Source organism: Peromyscus californicus, unplaced genomic scaffold (genome assembly GCF_007827085.1).
Source record: "Peromyscus californicus insignis strain IS unplaced genomic scaffold, ASM782708v3 Scaffold_15__1_contigs__length_86483966, whole genome shotgun sequence".
NCBI lineage: Eukaryota > Metazoa > Chordata > Mammalia > Rodentia > Cricetidae > Peromyscus > Peromyscus californicus.
The window spans coordinates 83092579-83114747 of NW_026294447.1; the positions used below are offsets into that span (position 1 = coordinate 83092579).

At 39.4% G+C, this 22169-nt stretch overlaps 1 protein-coding gene across 9 annotated transcripts in view; it reads right to left on the reverse strand.

Moving 5' to 3' along the window:
• Positions 1 to 22169, reverse strand: part of Lrrc9 (leucine rich repeat containing 9) — an 87108-nt gene that overhangs the window by 18553 nt on the left and 46386 nt on the right. For all 9 annotated transcript variants that reach the window (XM_052739617.1, XM_052739621.1, XM_052739620.1 and 6 more), the window contains 10 exons: positions 21009 to 21134; positions 17968 to 18102; positions 16426 to 16603; positions 14594 to 14814; positions 11136 to 11258; positions 6875 to 7005; positions 5647 to 5755; positions 4902 to 5041; positions 2481 to 2617; positions 1314 to 1531 (listed from right to left, as the gene is read on the reverse strand). In XM_052739617.1, the coding sequence (XP_052595577.1) occupies positions 1314 to 1531; positions 2481 to 2617; positions 4902 to 5041; positions 5647 to 5755; positions 6875 to 7005; positions 11136 to 11258; positions 14594 to 14814; positions 16426 to 16603; positions 17968 to 18102; positions 21009 to 21134 (1518 nt within the window). The remainder of the gene's footprint in view (positions 1 to 1313; positions 1532 to 2480; positions 2618 to 4901; positions 5042 to 5646; positions 5756 to 6874; positions 7006 to 11135; positions 11259 to 14593; positions 14815 to 16425; positions 16604 to 17967; positions 18103 to 21008; positions 21135 to 22169) is intronic.

Below are 22169 nucleotides of genomic sequence, written 5' to 3' on the forward strand. Positions count from 1 at the left end.
TTTGTTGTGTCTAGTGTCTACCTTGTACCATGTGCTATACTGACATAAATATGGACAAGATGGACACAGGTCCTGCTCATGCAGGGGGAGTGTACAGTTCAGCCTGTCTTTGAAGCTGCCTTAGAAGTGTGGGTAGCAGAAGCAGCATGGGTGAAAGTAGGTATGTGCTGTGGGATGTTCTGTATGGCAAATGTGTTGCTGATTAGTCAATAAATAAAACACTGATTGGCCATTGGCTAGGCAGGAAGTGTAGGCGGGACAAGGAGGAGAATAAAGCTGGGAAGTGGAAGGCTGAGAGAGACACTGCCAGCCGCTATGATGACAAACAGCATGTGAAGATGCTGGTAAGCCACGAGCCACGTGGCAAGGTATAGATTAATGGAAATGGATTAATTTAAGCTGTAAGAACAGTTAGCAAGAAGCCTGCCATGGCCATACAGTCTGTAACCAATATACGTCTCTGTGTTTACTTGGCTGGGTCTGAGTGGCTGTGGGACTGGCAGGTGAGAGAGATTTGTCCTGACTGTGGGCCAGGCAGGAAAACTCAAGCTACAGGTATGTAGGTCATTATCAAAACGCTGATACAAACACCAGCTCTCGTACCTGTATACAACCTCAGGAGACAGTCTAAGAAGACCCAGCTTTAAAAATTCAGCTTTTAGGCCGGGCGGTGGTGGCGCACGCCTTTAATCCCAGCACTCGGGAGGCAGAGCCAGGCGGATCTCTGTGAGTTCGAGGCCAGCCTGGACTACCAAGTGAGTTCCAGGAAAGGCGCAAAGCTACACAGAGAAACCCTGTCTCGAAAAAACCAAAAAAAAAAAAAAATTCAGCTTTTAAAAGTGGCAGCTGAATTCCGAGTACATAAAACAAGGTACTAGCTAAGGAAGACCTGAGTGGGAAGAGCTGTAGTGTAAAAGCCAGGTCAGTGAGATAGACGTGAATACCAAGTAGACCAAGGACACAAGGCAGAGTGAATGGGCTAGAGGAAGGCTTCAGCTGAGCCTCAGAGACTGCCTAGACCCAGAGCATTGAGGACTAAGCACAAACTGTGAGAGGGGATTGGCAAGAGCAGCTTTAGAACTAAACTAAACTAACATCAGTGAGTGGGTGCGTATCGTCTGGGTCCTAAGTCTAGACGTGGTGAAAACTTCTTCGTATCAGAGTACAGTACATGCCTTGTGATATGCCTGAGATAGACTTGACAAACAGCGGTCACAACACTCTCAATGGTGTGCTTGGGAGCTTTATGCTCACATCACAGGGGATTTCAACTACATAAACCTCGAAACGACAACACCCCCAAAGAATGTTACCTGGATTTTGTTATAGCCTAGGAAGAGTTTCTCCAGTTTGACCAAAGACTGCAGCTTGCCCAGCTCTCTCAGTCTGTTTTCCTCTAGATGAAGGGTCAGCAGGGAACTCGGCTTGGCGAAGGCGCTGTCGTTAAATGCTCGGATGCGGTTATGGTCGACAACCAGCTCCTGAAGGACGACCAAGTTGTCCAGCCCTTCCACCTGGCTGATCTCATTTCCTAAACAGTTGTGACATGCTGCATGAGCCCCGACTTCCAGAATCAAAGTCTATGTACCCATCTTTATTTAACTATTTATCAAACGATTTCTAAAACTAAAAAAGAACGTTTATTTTGATGTCTCAAAATTGTAACACAAACTGGTCTTTCCCTAACCTCTAATGAGCAGCCTTCCCCAAAAAACTATCTAGCCTTAGCAATCCAGTTTATCAATCTGTTAATTCAGTTACAAAATAATCTTGGACCAGTTTTCCTCTCTTCTTGATATATCTAACTAGTCATTTAATCCTAATATTTACTCCTTTACAACTGATTTTTAGACTTACCATTTCTATTGATATCACTGTGGGCCAGGTCATTATTGGTATAGGTTAATGCAACTCTGAATCTAAACTGCATTTGCTTTCGAGTCAGACTGACCTAAATACCATAACACATTGGTGCAAACTTGGGTACACTATTTAACCACATTGAACCTCAATTATTTCTTCTTCCCCACTCCAGGTGTCCAATAGCAGGGAAATAGCTAAGAAAGTATGATAGATAAATATACAGTAGATTTTTTTCAGTCATAAAGAAGAACGATATTATACTCTTTGCAAGAGAATGCATGCAACTGGATATAATCACAATAATCAGATTACAAACTTCATATGTGGAAATGAAACTATCTAAGGAAACAAAGGGGACTGACTAATGAGGGGCAGAATGGGGAGGCAAGGGAGGTAGAGAATACACTCAACCTACAATATATAGTTGTATGAAAATGTCCCTATATAATAGTACCAGGCACAATGAGTATATGCAATCAATTGTTTAAAACAATCTTATTTGATAAATTTTTGTTGTCAGTGACCATTAGAGTAATTGATGATGCTTACACTTGCTTGTTAAAGCAAGGTGATAATCCAGTCAGTTTACAGGGTTTATGAACAGCATGTCTACTCACCCTGTAGAAAGAGGAATTTTAAGTTTCTTAGTCTGTTCAGTTGTAGCTGGACTAAGTTACAAATTCCATTGTATCCCAAATGAAGAACCTCTAAACTTTGCATTATTGGAGGCAAATTTTCATTGTTCATTGCATCTCTGAAACACACAGTTATGTTTGAGGTCATTAACTTGATTTGAAAGCAATTTTATCATAAAAGAAGGTCTGAAGTGTACTTACTACAAAGTGAAAGATAAAAATTTGTATGAACTTTTGATATATGATAGTTGAGTAGTACTTTTATAATAACAATAATAATTTTTATCTTTAAAAATGTTTATAGGGAAAAGAATAAAGCACAGAAAGCCACAGTGAAAAGTGAAATCAATACAGCCAGGTGAGAAAAAGAAAAATGTTGTATTCCATTAGAAAGGAATAAGTACACTTACCTTTATTCTCAAAGGACATAATTCCTGTATGTATTAAACTCTAACAGATCTACCAAAAAACGCTAATTGAGCTAATAAATTACTTCATCAAAGCTACAAGATCAAATAATAAAAATGTTAATAAGTTCCAGTGCCAATAAAAAATTTAAAAATAAAATTAAGAAAACAATTCTTACACATTTTACAATAGTGTAAGAGAAAATAATTTCAGAACACTTTAGAATAAATTCCAAAAAAGAAGCACAAAATTTATATATAGATAAATACACACAAGTGAATGAAACCAATGAAGGTATCAGTAAGTAAAAAAATTATTTCATGTTTGTGGATTAGAAGTCTGAATATTATTAAGATGAATTCTTTCAAATTGATGAGTAGATTAAATACAATCTCTGTCAAAAGCTTTCTAGGAGAAAACGAACTGTCTTAAAATTTAAAAAGAACTCAAAGAACTATGAACATCCAAAACAATATTGAAAAAAAAATAAGCTAGCTGGCTTACCCTCTTATAATCTATATATTGAAACAGTACACAGCAGGGTAGTGAAATTAATCACTGGCCCCTGCAGTGACAACGGACAGGTCTCAAAGGCAAGCTAAGTGAAAGGAACTAGACACAAAATGAAAGTAAAAGGAGGGCTTGGAGGTGGAGGAAGTGAGCAGTGGGACGGAGCAGGATACGATAATAGGGGATTGGAGATAACCAAAGTATGTTTTGTACACATAGGAAATGTCATAATGAAACCCATTATTTTGTACAATTAATAAATGCTAATAAAAATGAAAAAAGTATGCTGTGGGATAATGTTGTACACTGGTTTAATAAAATGCTGATTGGCCGGGCTGGAGAGATGGCTCAGAGGTTAAGAGCACTGACTGCTCTTCCAGAGGTCCTGAGTTCAATTCCCAGCACCCACATGGTGGCTCACAACCACCTGTATCAAGATCTGGTGCCCTCTTCTGGCCTGCGGTCATACATGCTGTATACATAATAAATAAATAAATCTTAAAAAAAAAAAATGCTGATTGGCCAGTAGCCAGGCAGGAAGTATAGGCAGGATAAGCAGACAAGGAGAATTCTGGGAAGCGGAAGGCTGAGTCAGGAGACGCCAGCCCACTGTCCAGGGAGCAGCATGTAATGGCACACAGGTAAAGCCACAGAAAATGTGGCAACATATAGATGAACAGAAATGGGCTGAGTTTAAATGTAAGAGCTAGTCAGTGGTAGGCCTGAGCTAATGGCTGAGTAGTTTTAATTAGTATAAGCCTGTGTGTGTTTACTGGGGTCTGAGTGGCTACAGATTGGGCGGGACACAGGAAAACTTCCAGCTACAGAAGTACTTTCTATGTAATTCCAATATTACACAATTCTAGAAAAAGGCAAAGTTACAGGGAAAGAAAGCAGATCAGTGGCCATTGCCAAAGGCTGGGATGTTGGGGAGGGGGGTTGCAAAGAAAAATGAGGGTGTTTTGAGGGGCAGTTACTTCACACTGTGGTGTCAGCTGTAGTTACAGGGCTGAATACATTTGTCAAAAATCATTAAATGGCACACCGAAGGTGGTAACTTTGTTATATGCAAACTACCTCAATAAAGATGGCAAACACAAGGAATGTTCTTCATTGAGAAAAATGAAAATAAAAATATTTTGACTTGGTGATACACACACACACATTTCACATACACAAGCACACACATCTCTGTCAATCTTTCCATGTATCTGTCTGTCCATCTGTCTATCTGTCTAGCCACCCATCCATCCTGTTATAGATGTATAGGAAAGCAAGAAATATGTCTTGATCTTCACAAGTGATATATTTCCCATTAATGTTAGAATTGGGGAAAAATGACAGACTCCCTTTTTATTTGTGAAGTCTATTTTTGGCATATAGTTTGTTAAAATAATTCTTAAAATCAGCCAAATATGTGTATTAGGTTGTGTTACTTCTTTGGTTGTTTCTAAGTGTGACAAACTAGAGCCTTTCAGAGCGTACCTGTTTAGTTTTGAGGCTCCTTGCTGTCCATAGCCACTAGAAGGCACTTTCTGGTAGAGTAGCTGTCTGTTGCTTAAGTGAGTCTGAGGTTTCAGTCTAGGTATGATTGATTCAATATGATTATAGTTGAGGCATAACACCTACAGAAAGAACATCTTAGTAATCAAATGTCCATGATACATTGAAATGGTATGACTAATACTTGGAATAGAGAACGTAATTCATAATATATTATTGTGAAAAATAAAATAATTTATCCCAAAGTATTTAGATTTAGCTTGGAATGTGTTTTTTAACAATCTTACATGTTGGAGAATCACTACAAATAAAATATCCAAGACACTAGCCAGCCATTCAGCTTTCTCAATCTGCACTCCTGGTTTGTCTAAGCCTGATACAGATGAAATAATTACTAAGGAAGTATTTTTGGTCTGTGTTTAGATGCTGAGAATCACCTCATTCTCAACTTCATTTCATAAGTGCTCACTAGAGACATGGCCTCAAATCCCATCTCCTAGTGAAGAGTGAGATCTGTTTGTAAGTCAATGATGTAAGATAGACTGTTAAAAAATAAAAACTCTGGAAGGGAAGACTAAGACTTTTTCTTGATTAGTGAGAAACAAAATAAAATACAATTGAGGGAATAATTTCGACACCTTAATAAGGAAATACATTTTAGTGTAAAATGAAGATTAAAACTTGTGCTGAAGTCTGTGAGAGGAAAGACAGCTTTGCAGCAACATGCCTTCACATTGGGCAGGTAGATGAGGCCGCTGAAGGAGGTGAGGTTGTTGTTCTGCAGGTTCACGTTGCACACGTTCCTAAAGTGGTCAACTGGAATCAGATCCACAGTCCTGAGTTAGAAAGCAAATACAGTCATTATTTTAACAGGACAGAGTGAGCTCCCCCTAAACGACTCCCAAGTTCTATGCAATGTCAAATATTGGAAATCCATGTCCAGTATATTTTTGTTGCACCGGTATGAAGAAAATGACATAGAATTTGATTACTTAAAAAAATACCATCTCTATAACCATTAAACAATTACTGTAGAAGACACTTCTACAATGAACATTTCCGGTTGTTTCATTCACAAATTAACATACAAGTCCATGAAATCACAGCAGACTTGATAAAGTAAGTCTATCAAGTACGTAAGATAACCAGGTCGTAAGCGTCCATGGACATATGTGAAGTGGGAGGTTTCTGAAGTGGCAAGAAGTGACAGGAGTGGACAGGAAGGAGACAGTAGTAAGGGCGTCGAAACCAGACTTTTTTGAGATCTGTGGAAGACCTGCAAAGTATTGGTTTCAACACTCAATTGAGAATGGTGATTGCAGCCCATGGTCATTGAGAGGCTCTGGAGATCCACATGCCAGACAAGTCGGAGCCTGAACATAACAATTCCACATTCATATTCTGTCATGTGTCTAAGGATCCCGTTAGAACTAACAAGGTACAATTAAAAGTGTTAACAGGTTTTTTTTTTTTTACTTATTTTGATTTTCATGATTTTCTTCAGATGTAATTATGTTTTTGCTATTCCTTAAAAAAAAAAACAACCAATATATAAGTAGTAAACCTAATATGACTAGTGGTAAAAGAAATAGGCGAAACAAAATCAGATGAAAAACAAACCCTCATGGTAACTTTTTTTTTTCTTTTGAGACAGAGTTTCTCTGCATAGCTTTGCACCCTGGAACTCACTCTCTAGCCCAGGCTGGCCTTGAACTCACAGAGATCCACCTGGCTCTGCCTCCTGAGTGCTGGGATTAAAGGCGTGCACCACCAACGCTGGCCATGGTAACTTTTTAATCATAATTTCTGATAATAAAAATTATTGCATCATTTCAAGTGGTGTCTAAGATAGACTAGGATAATTACCAAGTATATTTAGAAAGGAGAGTTCGAAAATGTGGTGATAATTATATTTGTAATTATAATGACAAATAGACACAATAAAGTGATTGTACCTGATGGATGATGAAGTCCAGTTTAGTTCTTGCATTTGGACAAAGTTTGAGTGGCCTTGGCGTTCAGCAATCATGTCAGACGTAAGCCTACCACCAAACAAATCTTTTGCATTCTCGATCTCCGGAGGTTCCTTGAAGGACATTTATAAAATGATGACCTCTCTTACAGATGACCTCTGGTTACAGATATAAATGACCTAGACACATTTACTCTTTTCAGTAGAAACAGCTACTTCCACCTACTTAGCACACTGTATAGGTAAAACACACACAAGATGACCAGGTTCCTAGGGACCTTGGGGCCTGAGGAATGACACCTTGATTTTGTTTTTTGCCTCAAATATGTCCTATTGGATGCTGGGGAGCCAGAAAATTAAAGAAAGCCCATAACCACCCAACTTTCTCTAGTCAGCAGACAAGCAGAGGAGAGCCTGGCATGACAGTAACTGTGAAACTTTTAGATACTAATAGACCTGTTCCATCCAAGCACCAGAAAGTAAACTTGGCCCGACCACCAAGTACAGAACAGGCTGCTCAGTACTGCCAGTCCAGTACTGCCAGCTGACAGCAAGACACTCCTCAGCTTTCCTTGTCAAAGGAGAGACTGAACCTGCATTCCCCCCCAGCACAGTGCAACCCCCAGAAAACAACAACCAACCAAACCAAACCAACTTTCACCACCAAGTGTTTGTTACTGGGGACCACACGGTGGGGGCTGGACTGGGTTGCCACTACTGTCTATCATAACAGGGGTCCCTGTGGAGTATTAACAAGGCATTCCTGTCTCTCACAGCCAGGAATCCCTGGAGGCCCACGGAGGATGTATCAAGGTATCTATCCTAGCCACACAGAATCAATCATCTTCCCACTGGTGCACCGATAGGGGAGGGCTGCTGAGACACGTCATCTCTGCTCTGCTGCAGACCCAGAATTGCCCACTGAATAATAGAAAAGTCTTGTCTCATCATATTAAAAACCAAGAAAGCTCTCAGTGTGAGAAGACAATCAGCAGATCCTCTGGAATGGCGTAGATATGAGTCATTACTGACAATCTGGCCTCACAAAAACGCTTCAGCAGTTATGAACACATTTGCATCAAATGAAAACACCAACTATCAGCAAGGAAATAAAATAGAAGATATGAAAAAGAATGAAACCAACTTTAATACTGAAAAACACCAGAGCCAGGCAGTTATCCCAGGGCAGTAATTTATCAGTCTGTTAGATAAAACTGATAAGACATTCGCTCCACATTTACTTGCCCTCCCTTCTTAGATTCCTAACTCACCAAGACTTCATATTTGAAATGAGAATAAATATTCTTCACTCAAGATGATTTTTTGCAAGCTAGAAATATGTACGGAGATGGAATAAAATGAAATTCCAGCTACCTAGACAGCGCCTTAGTTCTTCATAGACTATGAATATATATCAATAAAGACCTGCCTAACTTGAAACAAGCCGTGTGGTATCTCTGAGCTGCTGTGCGCATCCTGCCTTCATCTGCGCCATTCCTGGTCCACTCACACCTCAAAATCCTCCAGGGATGTGTTGCCCTTCGCACCCCCTGCTCCCTCTTTTCACTGCTTTTTCTTTCTTTTTTCTTTTTGTTTCCTAAGCAAAATATTAAAGCCTTATTCAGACTTCCTTGCATTCTCTATTCTCTTTCTTTAGACAGTTTAACTATCTGCTCTCTTCAAACTACTTTTAAATCTAAAAAAAAAGTGAAAGAAATTTTCATAGCCAAAGTTAGTCCCATGATTTCAACTGCCTGCTTGATATTTCTTCTAGTCAGATAACCTAATGTCTCATCAAACGTGGTATGTCTGAAAGTGGCCATCTCCTCCCCCAAAGCTGCTTTTCTTCTGCTCATATTGCAGCATGAGGTCTTTGGCTATAGTCATCTCGGAGAACATCAGGGCTCTGTTGAGGCTCATTAGGGGAAAGCTATTTCCTCCTGGTCAAAAGCATGGAATCTACCTCTGGCCTGAGTGGAGACATGAGATACCCTCCCCCAAGAGCTAATTCACCTGGGCCTGTCAGTGACCGTTCCAAGAGAATCACCCCTCAGGAAGGTTTATTCACTTAAAGCCATCCTAAAGAGTTGGGAAGAATAATTATCCCCTTAATGAGATAATGTACTTTTCCTTCAGGAAATATCATCCTCAATGTAGTTATTCCCAGACCCACCACCATGTTGATCTTTTAAGGTCTATCCACCAGGAAAGTGTAACTTTCTCTTTTCCTTTTCTATCACTTTCTTTTAGATACTAACCAAAGCCTAAGCATGTTTTCTCTGGCATTTTGGGTTTTCTTAGTCCCGTTCTGAAGCTGCTGTCATGTGACTGGTTGCTGACCTCCATTGCTGAGCTTGTCGATCTAACTCAGAAGGCGTGGCTTTCTCTCTTCCTCCATTTCATAAGCCTCCCAATGGCTGCCGAGATCTATAATTTGCTTGCTATGTTGTTTTCTCTTAAACGTTAGTAATATTGACCTTGAGCTTCCTAGTGAGTCTCTTTTAAAATTCTTTTTGGAAGGCTAAGAACCCAAAGAGGTAACCCCAACTTCCCCCTTAACACTTTCATTGTAGTTGCGAACTTTGTAGACACTTTCCGTGATTGCTGCCCTTGAGTAATAAATTCTGTTAATTTTCTCTAGTAATTCTCTTAAGTTTCAGCTTTCTGTTTCTGTTTGTTTACTTTTTGAGACAGGTCTCTTTACACAACCCTGGCTGCCCTGGAACTCACTATGTCAACCAGGCTGGCCTCTAGCTCACAGCCATCTGCCTGCCTCTGCCTCCCCCAAGCTCCATGTAACAGGATAAGAGCTTGACAAACATGGAAACATGGAAAGAACACAGTTTCCTAGTGTAATGTTACCTAGCTCTCATCAACAAAAAAGTGCATCAGACATTCTAGAAAACTGAGAGACAACTCTTGATGGTTTAGTACTCTGAAACACGCTGAAAAGATTACTAATCCTAGCCCCACATTTTTCAGGGTTCCACTGAATAAAGCATCATCATTCCAATAAATGAAAATTCTTCAGAACGGTGTATGTTGGGCTTATTCAGTCACTAGCTTTCACTAGGGGGGATTCGTTATGTATAGTCTTGTATAACTAATATTGCATTTGCTCTAAACGTGCTGGAGCTCTTATTCCTCTTATTTACATGCCCTCGTTTGAAAGGTGTCATGAGAAAATACTTCTAGAGGTAAATGTAGGGGGAAAAGTCTTGTTCTATTCACTGATGATGGGTATTATGTAAGTATTTCTCTTCTCACTTTTTAGCATCTCAAAAGCTCAGAGCCAATTTTATGATTCAGTAATAGACACATATAGGGTATTGTATTCTCTCTGTCCCTAATTCTAGTTTTTATCTCTTCTAACTTATGCTGTTCTTAGTCTTGATATTCACTACTTATTATTTATTCTTTTATTGTTTTCTTATATATTATGTTTCCTATAAGCTGCTATACGTCTTTTGTAGAATGTGGTATGTCAAAAATCTATGAATTAATAATGGAACATGAAGAATGGGCTGGAGAATTGGACTTCAAATTGAAGGGAATGGGAATGCACTGAATATTTTTCAGAAGAGTGATTATATATGCAGAACCATATATTAAGAACTTTCATCTAATAGCAGTATTTATGGAAGTAGAGGAAATAACTGTTGTTTTTAAGTTACTAAAATATTGCAGGATCAAAATAATGAGAAACTGAGCAGAAGGAGGTGACTCAGAAAGCTGGCTGGATATGGGGATGCACACCTTAATCCTAGCTCAGTGCCTCATGGGGTCTTTTCCTGCTGAACCCACTCTTTACTTTGGAGGCACTGTATGAAAAGGTAAGTACCCTCTTTCTTCTCTGTCTCATGTAAGACGATTAAGAATTGGCCAGGTAGCCAGGTAGTGGTGGTGCACGCCTTTAATCCCAGCACTCGGGAGGCAGAAGCAGGAGGATCTTTGTGAGTTCGAGGCCAGCCTGGTCTACAAAGTGAGTTCCAGGAAAGGCGCAAAACTACAGAGAAACCCTGTCTCGAAAAACCAAAAAAAAAAAAAAAAAAAAAAAGAATTGGCCAGGTGAGAAAACTGTGGAATCCAGATCCCAAAAGAGCTTTGGAGATGTAGATTTTAATGAGCCTGATGAAGTTTAGTATAATACCAGAGATAAAGCAATAGTCAAGATGCTTATGACCTATGAGTATGCAAATACACGCACTGTGGATCAAATGCTATGATTCACAAAAACAACTTACAATTGAGATTCCATCCAAGGCCTTCAGTTCCGGAAGATGAAATATTACAAACAACCGGTAGTTTTCCTGATTCCATATAATAATGTTTCCATACATGTCTAGAATGACCAAGTTGCATAAACCCTAGATAATAAGGATACATTCAATTTATGTATATATATGCAAATCACACTCCAGCAAGTTATTTTTCCAGGGGTTAGACAACCTTAAATTTTAATATTTGAATTATCTATAATCCATAGAATTTGAGTGCTTTTAATTATACTTTAAGTACAAAGGTTTCTCTTTAGACCAGTAAGATGTAATTGTATGCAACATTTCTGTGGTCTATGCTATATATCATGATCCCTTTTAGGATATCTGTATTAGATGTATTATCATTGGCAAAAGTGTAGAGAAAATGTTCATATACTTAAAGCTATATACCTTGGTCATGGAGTAATGGCCTATGAGGTGGTATGTTTATGTATTCACTATGTAAAGGGGATGAAAAACAATGTCACTTGAAAAGAAGACCATCTTGAAGTGCATCATCAGCTCTCTGAAACGTTAGGACAACCAGTCTTATGGGAAAATTTGCCTTTACAGTAAAGGAATGGCCCTGAGTAGGTATGTGAGGAGGAAATGAAGCTTCTCAGTACCATGGTGGGCTTGTTTTCCGCCGACACTGTTGGTACCCAGGTTGCCTCTGTAGCTTTAGAAATATATTGGGGAAGAGGGTGGAGAGAAGGCTGAATTTAGGGAAAGACTGATACAAGTTGTTGGAAGGAAATACTGTCACAGCAAATGAACCAATGTGTCACTAATAGGAAGTGGCCAGGAACTGAAGAGACAATGAAGTCACACATTGCATTTGAAGCTAATCCCTTCAGTAAAGCCTGTTATACAGTAGTCTTGAGTTAGTAGTTTCTTTAGGAAAGTTAAAGAGATCAAATCTGAGTAAAGGGCTGGGGATACAGCTCACGATAGCACGCTTGCCTACATGCTTGAGGCCCCGAGTTTGATCCTCAGCCCAGTACTAGAAAAACAAAAACAAAACAAAGCAAAATCCAATAAACAAATAAATAAAACTGGCCAGAAAAGTTCAGAGAGATAAAACACCATAGGCAGTTATGGAGAACTTGTACTGAGAACAGAACTGTTAAAGAATGCCTGGTTTGGGAACCTTTAGAATTGTTGAAGAAAGCATTTTTGATAGAAGGAAGGTGTCTTAGTTAGGTGACTATTGCTGCAATGAAACACCATGACCCAGAGCACCTTGGGGAGGAAAGGGTGTAGTGGCTTACATATCCCCAGTCACAGTCCATTGAGGGAAACCAAGGCAGGACTCAAGCAGGGCAGGAACCTGGAGGCAGGAGCTGATGCAGAGGCCATGGAAGGGTGCTGCTTACTAGCTTGCTCCTCATGTCTTTCTCAGCCTTATTTCTTATAGCACCCAGGACCACCAATCCAGTGATGGCCCCATCCACAAAGTGTTGGGCACTCCCACATTTATTATTAAGTAAAAATGCCCTACAGGCTTGCCTACAGCCTAATTTTATAGAAGCAATTTCTCAATTGAAGTCCTCTCTTCTTAGATGACTACAGCTTGTGCTAAGTTGACATAAAACTAGCCAGTACAGAAGATATGGATTCTTATATTTGAGCATGAGGATGAGATCGATTTCAAACTACTTCGGAGCCATGACGAAAACAAACAATAGAACAAAAGCTAGTGTGGTTCTCAAATCAAAACAGACGTATAGATTAGTGGACCAGAACAGAAGACCCAAGAACATGCCCGTGCAGATGCAGCACAGCCTTCTGGATCCGACAGATATAAACATTATACGCTGGGTAGAATGACTTCCTTAATATGTAGTGCTGGGAAAACCAGACACCCATGTGTAGAAGAGCAAAATTGATCCCCATTTCTCACTCTGTAAAAGCATCAACTCAAGGGCAAAAGAGAAGACCCAGTGGTTAGGAGCATTGTTGTTCTTGCAGTGGACCCAGGTTCAATTCTCAGCACCCACATGGTGGCTCACAACCACCTGTAGTTCCAGTTCCAGGGGTCTGGTGCCCTCTTCTGGTCTCCACAGGCACCAGACATGCAGGTAGTACACATACATACATGTAGGCAAAACACTCACACATAAAATTAAATCAATCTAAAACCCCCCAAAAAAAACAACATCAACTCAAAATGGATCAACAATCTTAGTGTGGCACCAGAAGTGAAGTTAGAACACTGAGAAAATGCCTGAGGTAAAGATACAGGGAGTATTTAAAAAGTCATCCAAAGCAATGACTTTCTAAGAGGAGTCTAGTATCCAGGAAACCACAGCAAGGTTTGACAATCAGGATTGCATTCGTTAAAAAGACTCCTTCACAGAAAAGAAACATTTACCAGAGTGAAGAGATAGATCACGGAATGAGAGAGAGTGTCTGGTTTAACACCTAAAATACCAAAAATATTAAAAACCAAAAGGGCGAATAATCCAGTCGATACACGGGCACATAAACTGAACAGGCACACACAAATGAAGACATCCAATGGATAGCAAAAGTAGGCACACCGACAAAATAGGAAAATGCAAATCAAAACGACATTGAGATTCTATCTTATCCCTGGCCAAAAAGGCTGCCAAGCAAGAAAGCAAAACAAAGAAAAGAAAAAACAACCACAATAAATATTGCAATGATGTGAGGAGAAAGCAACTCTTTTATGCGATTGATAGTGATGTAAGTTATTCCAGACACTATGGAAATTAGAATAGGGGTCCTTATAAGCTGAGAAGATCTACACACTGCTCCTGAGTGGACGGCCCCCAGTGGAAGTCAGCTGATCATGCCGACAACTGAACATCCATGCTCACTGCAGCACGTGTCACAGCAGTGAAGCTACAGAATTAGCTCCCATGCCCATTAATGGATGAACGGATATAGAAAATATAGTATATATGTATATGTTATGTGGTATTCAACCGTAAGGAAGAACAAATACACGCCATTTGAAGGACTGCAGATCACTATGTTCAGGGGAAAAAAATGATAGCCTCAAGAAGACAAGTATTGTGTGCTTTTGTTCGTATACGGTGTTAGTGGGGAGGGTAGAAGGGGGACTTTTTGGGGTGCGAGAGGAAAGGAGGGACAGGAGTGGGGGAGGGCAGTAAAGGGGGACGACCATGATCAAAGCAAACTGTACGTGCCATACAAATGTCATAATGAAAGAAAGTATCTTGCACAATTAATACATGTTGATAAAAAGTGACCCTATAAATCTATCAGGTTGCCATCATATTGGTATCATTTGTGTACTTGCATTAAGCGAAAGCAAATGTATTGCACTAAACCTTGTTATTTGAGCTTTCTTCTTTATAGTTTTCAACAAACTCTGTTCAGTGAGCGTGGCTTCCATAGTGTACACAAACAGTAAGTGCTTGGAAAAGCAGAAACTTGTTAGCCCAGGCGGTCACCTTTAAGTTGTAGACCTCTTGATTCACAGCTATGTAGTTATTGCTTAGGTACAACTCTATCAGAGTGAACATCTTCTGTAAAGCACTCAGCGATGTGATCCTGTTGTTCTCGAGAGAAAGGGAGTGGAGATGAAGCATGTTATCAAAAGTATGCTTCTCCAAGCCAGTGAGGAGGTTGTTGTTCATGCTGAGGCGACTTAATTTAGTCAGCCGGGCGATGCCTAAAATACCAGCAAAGTCAAGGAGCAGTTCAGACAGTAGGTTAGTTTCAGACAGAATGGGCTAGTCACTGCAGTGATGCTCTTAACTGTAAATTTAAACAATCTGAAGGACTCTGTGACAATAAATCATTCCATCATTTTTTCTTTGTGTTTCAGAAGGACACAGTCATGTGCAAAAGTTCCACTCACGCATCAAATTTTGATTTTGAATTTCTAAGTAGATTCATTTTCTTAGGTGTTAAAGAAAGGCACTTTGTAGGCAACAATTTCTCCTTCAAAAAAATAAAGATAAAATAGCTACCAGCTCTCATAAAATACTGAAGATTAGAAACTAGAGCATAACCCTCTGGAAATTATAGAATCAACTGTATTAATGTCAACCATTTGGCCCAAATTCTCATATAACACGCTTAAAATTATTTTTGGAATGAAGTTTAGAAGCTGGCTACTCCCAGCAGGCTCTAACCCTAGTGTTTGCAATGGAGAAGCATGCAGGCAATGGAGAAGCATGTAGGCAATGGAGAAGCATGCAGGCAGGAGAGAACAGTTGAAAGGAGGAACTTTTTTTTTTTTTTTTTTTTTTTTTTAAAGATAAGGTTTCAACATGTAGCTCAGATTGGCTTCAAATTCACAGTTCCTAGTCCTCCTGACTCAGACACCTGAGTGCTGGGATTACTGGCATGTATCACCACACACCTGGCAGATAAATAAGAACTTTATAGTCATAGTTTGCTACTATATATAAATGATATAAATACTCCTCCATTTCCTCAGCTGTACAAAGGGCATGTCAAACCTACTTCTAAGGGGCTATGGGATTAAATAGAATGATTTTTAGGAAGGGAGAATAAAGACAGTTTTTAACAGGTCACAGAAGATTTCTTTCAATTCTTGCCATTAAAGGCCTCAAGTGAGGGTCAGGAGAGAACCTGAGACAGTCACAAGAATATTTAATTTTGTATATTTTAGAACATGCCATCTAAATGTTGGGCTTTTTAGTTTCAGGTAAGCACAGACTAAAGTGATCTGAAGAATCTAGGATACTTGGTGGGGGAAGGCAACTTCACTTTACTCTCTGGTATAGGATAAATGTTTTTATTTTAAACAAAGTAGTCAGAACATACTCATCTCATTATGAATGAGGCCTTATTAATGCAGAGTAATTGGTTTGTAAGTGAAGTCATAGAAAATGTATACACATTTTCCATTTTTAATTTCCAGTAAGTATAATTTTCATTTTTGTTCTTCTTTACATTTCCAAATATAACCTTAATTCCTTGCAAAAGATAGTGGACTGTTTGATCTTTTTCCAAGTAAGCCTCATCCATACATGTCTTCAACATTACAAATGTTAATGGCCACCTCGTTTCTACTCACTGGGTTTGGTAATAGATGGTAATTCCTCGCATTAGGAAAGGAAAGAGCCACGACAGTCGGCTGCCGCAGCCCATTATGCTTAGAAGTTCATCACCAGTACTGTCAACGATATTCAGGAGACTCAGACCCAGGCCTTATTGAAGCCCCTCTAGACATCCTCCCCTTTGGAAACTCTGTCCTTAGCAGGACTGAGTTACTTGAGACTTGGTGGCTCTTACCAAGGTCCTGTCTCACCTTCTATTTTTGAGATACAGTTGCCATCCAATATGAGCTCCTCCAGGTTGACACAGGACTCCAAGCCTTCCATTTTGGAGAGGTTATTATTGCTGAATGATGCCCATTTCAAATTCTCCAATTTTTCTAGATTTGTGATTTCAAAGAGATGTTGTCCATCTAAATTTAAGGCAGTTATCTATACAATAATTCATATTACATGTTACTTCTGAATCTTGCAAACAAATTCAAAATCATTAGATTTAAAAAACTAACAGAACAGTCCAAATGTGACAAGCAAATGCTAGAATTCCTTTAGGAACTGGAAACTCTTTGTTTACGGGAAAGGTAAAGCTTGAAAAGACTCTAACAGGGATGTTTATTGTGTTATGGACACAATGGTGTGGCAGTTGAGCTCCCGCTGCAGCTACGGGGGGACATCTGCTGGCCAAGAACTCAGTCCCTTTGGGGACAGCCTCAGCTGCAGAGCCACTTTCCCTTGGGGAATAGTCCTTCCAAGGTTGGCTCATTGTTAGTGGTAGATATAAAAACCTGGCCATCTCGGCCTCATTTGGGACACATTTAAAGCATCATTCTGATTCCAGAACTTGGGACCACCAAGGCTTTCACTCAGCCTGCACTGCAGCCCAATATTACCATATATTATACAATAAAAATGTCACCAATATTTCCCATTTTCAAGAGTCCTATTAGCTTCATTGCTGTCCTTCATGTCTAGGAAGGACTCTGAGATGGTCAGATGGCTTTATACAGCCAGAAGCTGTGGGGGTTGTGACTTGTCCCTGGCTGAGGCCTGGATAACTCTCTTATTCTCTTGCCAAAATTCCTGTTCCCTCATCTTTAAAATGTTGGCTTGATCTCTGGCCCTGAGCATTAAGTTGGCTAAAACTTAGTATAAAAATCTACCCTTCAGTTTATAGCCAACCTTTATCCTAAATCTCCAATTCTGTGATAACCACAGTTGAAGACTAGCCCCTGTAACATTTAGAACTTGGCCTTAGCATTTCATGTTTTATACATACATACATACATACATACATACATACATACGGTACATTTATTATCTTAAAAATGATAAATTGCCTCATATGTTTTCTTTATTGAAGCATAATTGACCAATAAAATGATAAATATCTAAGGTATGTCATTGAATTTGATAGCTTTGTGTTATAAATTAAACTGTGATCTCAATTAGATGTGGAATCTAAATAATCAACCTCATGGAGGCAGAGAGAAGATGGGTAGTTTCTGGGGATGAAGATGGGAGCCCGTGGGAATGGAGTTTAAGGGCACAAAGTTTCAACTTCTCAAGAAAAATGAGTTCTGAGGGGTTAAAATATGTTATGACTCCCTTTCAAAACAGTGTATTGTACAGTTGACATTTGCTAAGAAGGAACATCTTAAGTCTTCTTTCCTATTTTACTTTATCTCTTAAATTTTTGGCCCTCATCTGTCTGTGTCCTCTTCATGGTTCACACCAACGCTGGATACAAAGATCCATTTAAATAAGATGGTATAAGGTTTGGTGGAATGAGCTGTTACCTTCGCGTACCAGTTCCCAGTCAGATGAAAATGTGGTCCTAACTTGTAAATCTGTGTCAGAATTTTGGCAGAAGGCCATATACTAAGCATCCGAGGTCTTTCCTCCTTAGAACTAGAGTTCTGTAAGAGAGTTAACTAAGAAAATAGAAAATATGATTAGTAAAAGTAATAGCACACTGATGTTCATTTATACATAGCTAAGAAGTTTTGTTTCCCAGGAAAGATAAATAGCCTAATAAACGATTTTAAATCATTTCCTATCTCTTAAAATATCCTCCAAATCCATGTAAGTTTTAACTTTCAATTTTTCTTGTTTTGCAAACATTGAGGCATTCTAAGATAACACACAACTTCAAGAACGCTTATACTCCACAACACATATAACGACCTCAAGAGACCGACTTATGATCTAGAACAGTACTGCTGTCACGCAAGCTCCTATGGTCCCATCCCAAGGCCCTCTGCACCCGTCCCTATGGCAGCATTTTTGTCTACCATTCACTTGCTTTCTTCTCTCTAGTCTTGTTTGTGTCCATACACAACATGTCATTATACCTTACCTTGTTTGAACTATTTGGAAACCAACAGTAAGTTTTCTGCCACATTGCTCCTTTTCAACATTAGATTTATGCTTCACCATTTAGCTGGAGTTCATTGGTAGTCAGTAGCATGTAAGCTCCCTTTTTGTGACTCTCTCTCTCTCTCTTCCTCAATCTCTTTTCCAGACAAGGTCTCATGTAGCCCAGGCAGTCCTTGAACTTTCTATGTAGTTTAGGATGACCTTGAACTTCTGATTCACCCGCCTCCACCTCCCAAGTGCTGGAGATATTGATGTGCACACCATGCCCGGTTTATGCAGTGTTGAGGATTGAACCCAAGGCTTTTTTGCATGCTAGGCAAGCACTTGAGTACTAACTGAGCTACATGTCTAGCCTTGTATAGTATTCTCTTAATGACTTTGCTGACCGTGAATACTGATGTTTTGTCCCAAGCTTTTGTTATTAAGAACACTACCATGGTGGCTATCCTTGTGTCCTTGTTCATGGCTCCTGTACATACACAAGGTTTTCTTCAAAGAATATAATCCCAAGCAAAATTGCTGGGATATAGAAGTGTGTGTGTGTGTGTGTGTGTGTGTGTGTGTGTGTGTGTGTGTGAGAGAGAGAGAGAGAGACAGACAGACAGAGAGAGAGACAGAGACAGAGAGAGACAGAGAGACATAGACAGAGACAGAAACAGAGTCAGAGAAAGAGAGAGAAAAGAGAGATACAGAGAAAGAGAGACAGAGACAGAGCGACAGAGACAGAGGTAGGAAGTGAAGAGAGGTGTGGGGAGTCAAACAATTTTTCTAAAGTGATTGTAACAATTATAATTACTATTTCATATTCTGGCTGAAACTTACAATTTTCACCAATCTGTAAGATTAAGGATAATTGACTGATTACTGTGGTTTGAACTTCATTTTTCAATTCTAATGTGGTAAAGAATCTTTTTTTCTAAATTAATTGACTTTTCTGATATCCTATCTAGTAAAATGCCTTCCAAACCTCTTCCTCCCCGTCCCCCACTTAGTTGGTCGTCTTTTTCTGTACATATTCTGGATATTGAGAGAGACTACATTTTGACACTTGGGTTGTAAATTTCCTTCCCTGGCATATCACCTATTTTTTCTTTCCTTATAGTCTCCTTTAAGGAAAGGCTGTGCCAGTTTTATTGTAGACAAACTCTATCTTTCATGGTTATGCCTGTTGCTTCCTTCCTTGCAAATAATTTCTTAAACCATGGTCACAAGACTAAATCACAAGTATATTTTCTTCTAAACAATTCTTGGTTTTGCCTTTCGCAGAGGGGTTTTAGTGCACTGGCCCTAGCACTTTCTACTGAGCAGCCAAGATGGTCTGGAAAGGTGAGTCTGTTGTCTGTCAAGCTCTCCCACAGGTTTGGGTCTCTCCTGGGTCTATGATCCAAGCTGTTTGTCTGTCTTTGCATTTGGTGCCAATATCACATCTTAAAAATTTTAGTGGTCTTTGATTTCTATTGGGACAAATCTCTAAGTCTTCCTCAATACGTTAATCATAATCTTATCAATAAAAGTTTTCTTCCCTTCATTTGGAGTAGATCCCAAACAAACTGTCATGTTGTTACGGAACTAACATTTAAGTTTTCCAAAAAAATTAAAGCAAAAGAGCTAGCGTCTTTTTTGAGCATTGGGGATCAAATCCAGGGCCTAACCCGAGCTGAGTAAATGCTTTGTCACTAATCTACAAGCCCAACACCCAGAGCACAGAATTCTTTATCTGTATAGTGTAGGTACTTCTTTCTCCACAGGCTAACAGGCTAGTTTTTTTTTTTTTCAGCCAGTTACACATAATACTGGTACTAAGCAGATACTGCACTAACTACTTTCTCAAAGCCTTCTAAGCTTACTGAATACACAAATACTGCTATTTTTGTACAGGCTCTAGAAAGTTCATGAGACTAGAAAATAGTTGCCATGGAGATATTGGGGGGAGGGGAGTGGCATTTGGGGCTGTTCCAAGGTAACATTTATATGGAGAGGTATGGAGTGGGTCCATTGAAGTAGAAACATCAAGTGGTAAGCACACTATATGTTGATTTTTATTAATATGTTAGGAGAGAATGTCAAACTTAATGAAAGAAAATAAGCACAAAAAGTATTTGTAGGGGTGATTGTCTGTGCTTCACCCCTGAAGTAGTAGGCAGCAGGTAACTGCCCGGGGCAGAGACAGGGACCCCTTAAGACCTGAGATGCCTACATGCTCGCTCTCTTGGCTACCTTGTGATCCTGGATGATGGATGCTGGACTGCAGACCAAGTCAGAGTTCTCCAGAGAACCATGTTGGACTGAGCTTCACCTCTCCTGGATCCTGTAACTGACCCCTTTGCTTGCTGTAAATTTACCCAAAATAAACCTCTTTTGACTATCAGATAAACTATGTGGAATTGCCTCATTAATTTCCACTATAAGCATTATTTGTATGTTCCACCTAACACAAGGAATAGTAACCTACTACTCCAACCTGAGTAATCTTTGCTCCATTAATGAACTTCAGAGCTGCTTTGGTTTCTTCTTCAGAGATGAGGAGTCCATCTAAGTGCGTAAGAGTCTTTAGTCTGCCAATAACACTCAGCCTCAATGTGGTTGGCTTGGGAAAAAAAAATATCAAAAAGTTAATTTACATAAAATATCACATGTATTATGGCATGGGAAAGTAATTCTTTCCTTTCCATATAAGTGAGAACTGTACATCTCTCTTCTTACTACATACTTATAAAACTTAAGACTTAATTTAATTCTTTAAATAATAGTTGGAATTAAATTATGTAAGGATAAACCTGTTTGATTTTTTGGGTGTGAGTCTGCCACTCTGGGAGGGAGATGCCAGGAGCTGTTGCAAAGTGTCTGTGGTGAAAAGGATGATAGGAACCACGGTGGTGATTCCTGCTTATGAATAGGCAGTAAGCCAGGCAGCTCTGTGCTGGACTCAGCATGGATCTCCTGCCTTTGATGCCCAACTTGACTACAGAGAGACAGTGACCATTCAAGAAGTCTGCTTTGGCCAAAGAAAAACATTGTTCATTTTTACTTAGCTTAAAAGAAGAATTTCAATGATATAAATTATTTAATGGAATTGGTCATTTTATTAGTACTTTTAAAATAATAAACATAGCCTTACAAATGTCATTTAGTTATTTATTCTTGAGATGGGGTCTCACTACAGAACATAGGCTATCCTTGAACTCACCATTCTCCTGCTTCTGTTTCTCAAGTGCAGTGTCTGGCTCTATGTATATTTTAGAAGCAATGAAGATATTTAAAATTATAAATTTGGGTTCATTTAAAATACTTGGAGATAGCCGGGCGGTGGTGGCGCACGCCTTTAATCCCAGCACTCGGGAGGCAGAGCCAGGCGGATCTCTGTGAGTTTGAGGCCAGCCTGGGCTACCAAGTGAGTCCCAGGAAAGGCGCAAAGCTACACAGAGAAACCCTGTCTCGAAAAACCAAAAAAAAAAAAAAAAATACTTGGAGATAACCTTAAATGTATACCATGAACAATAATAAAATAATGTTCAAATTTTCTTTCTATAACAGAATATGATTTTATAATTCAGGTTTAATAGGGAACACGATTGCTGCATTTAAAAGAGAATAAATAATGAAAATTGCAAAGTAAACTTAT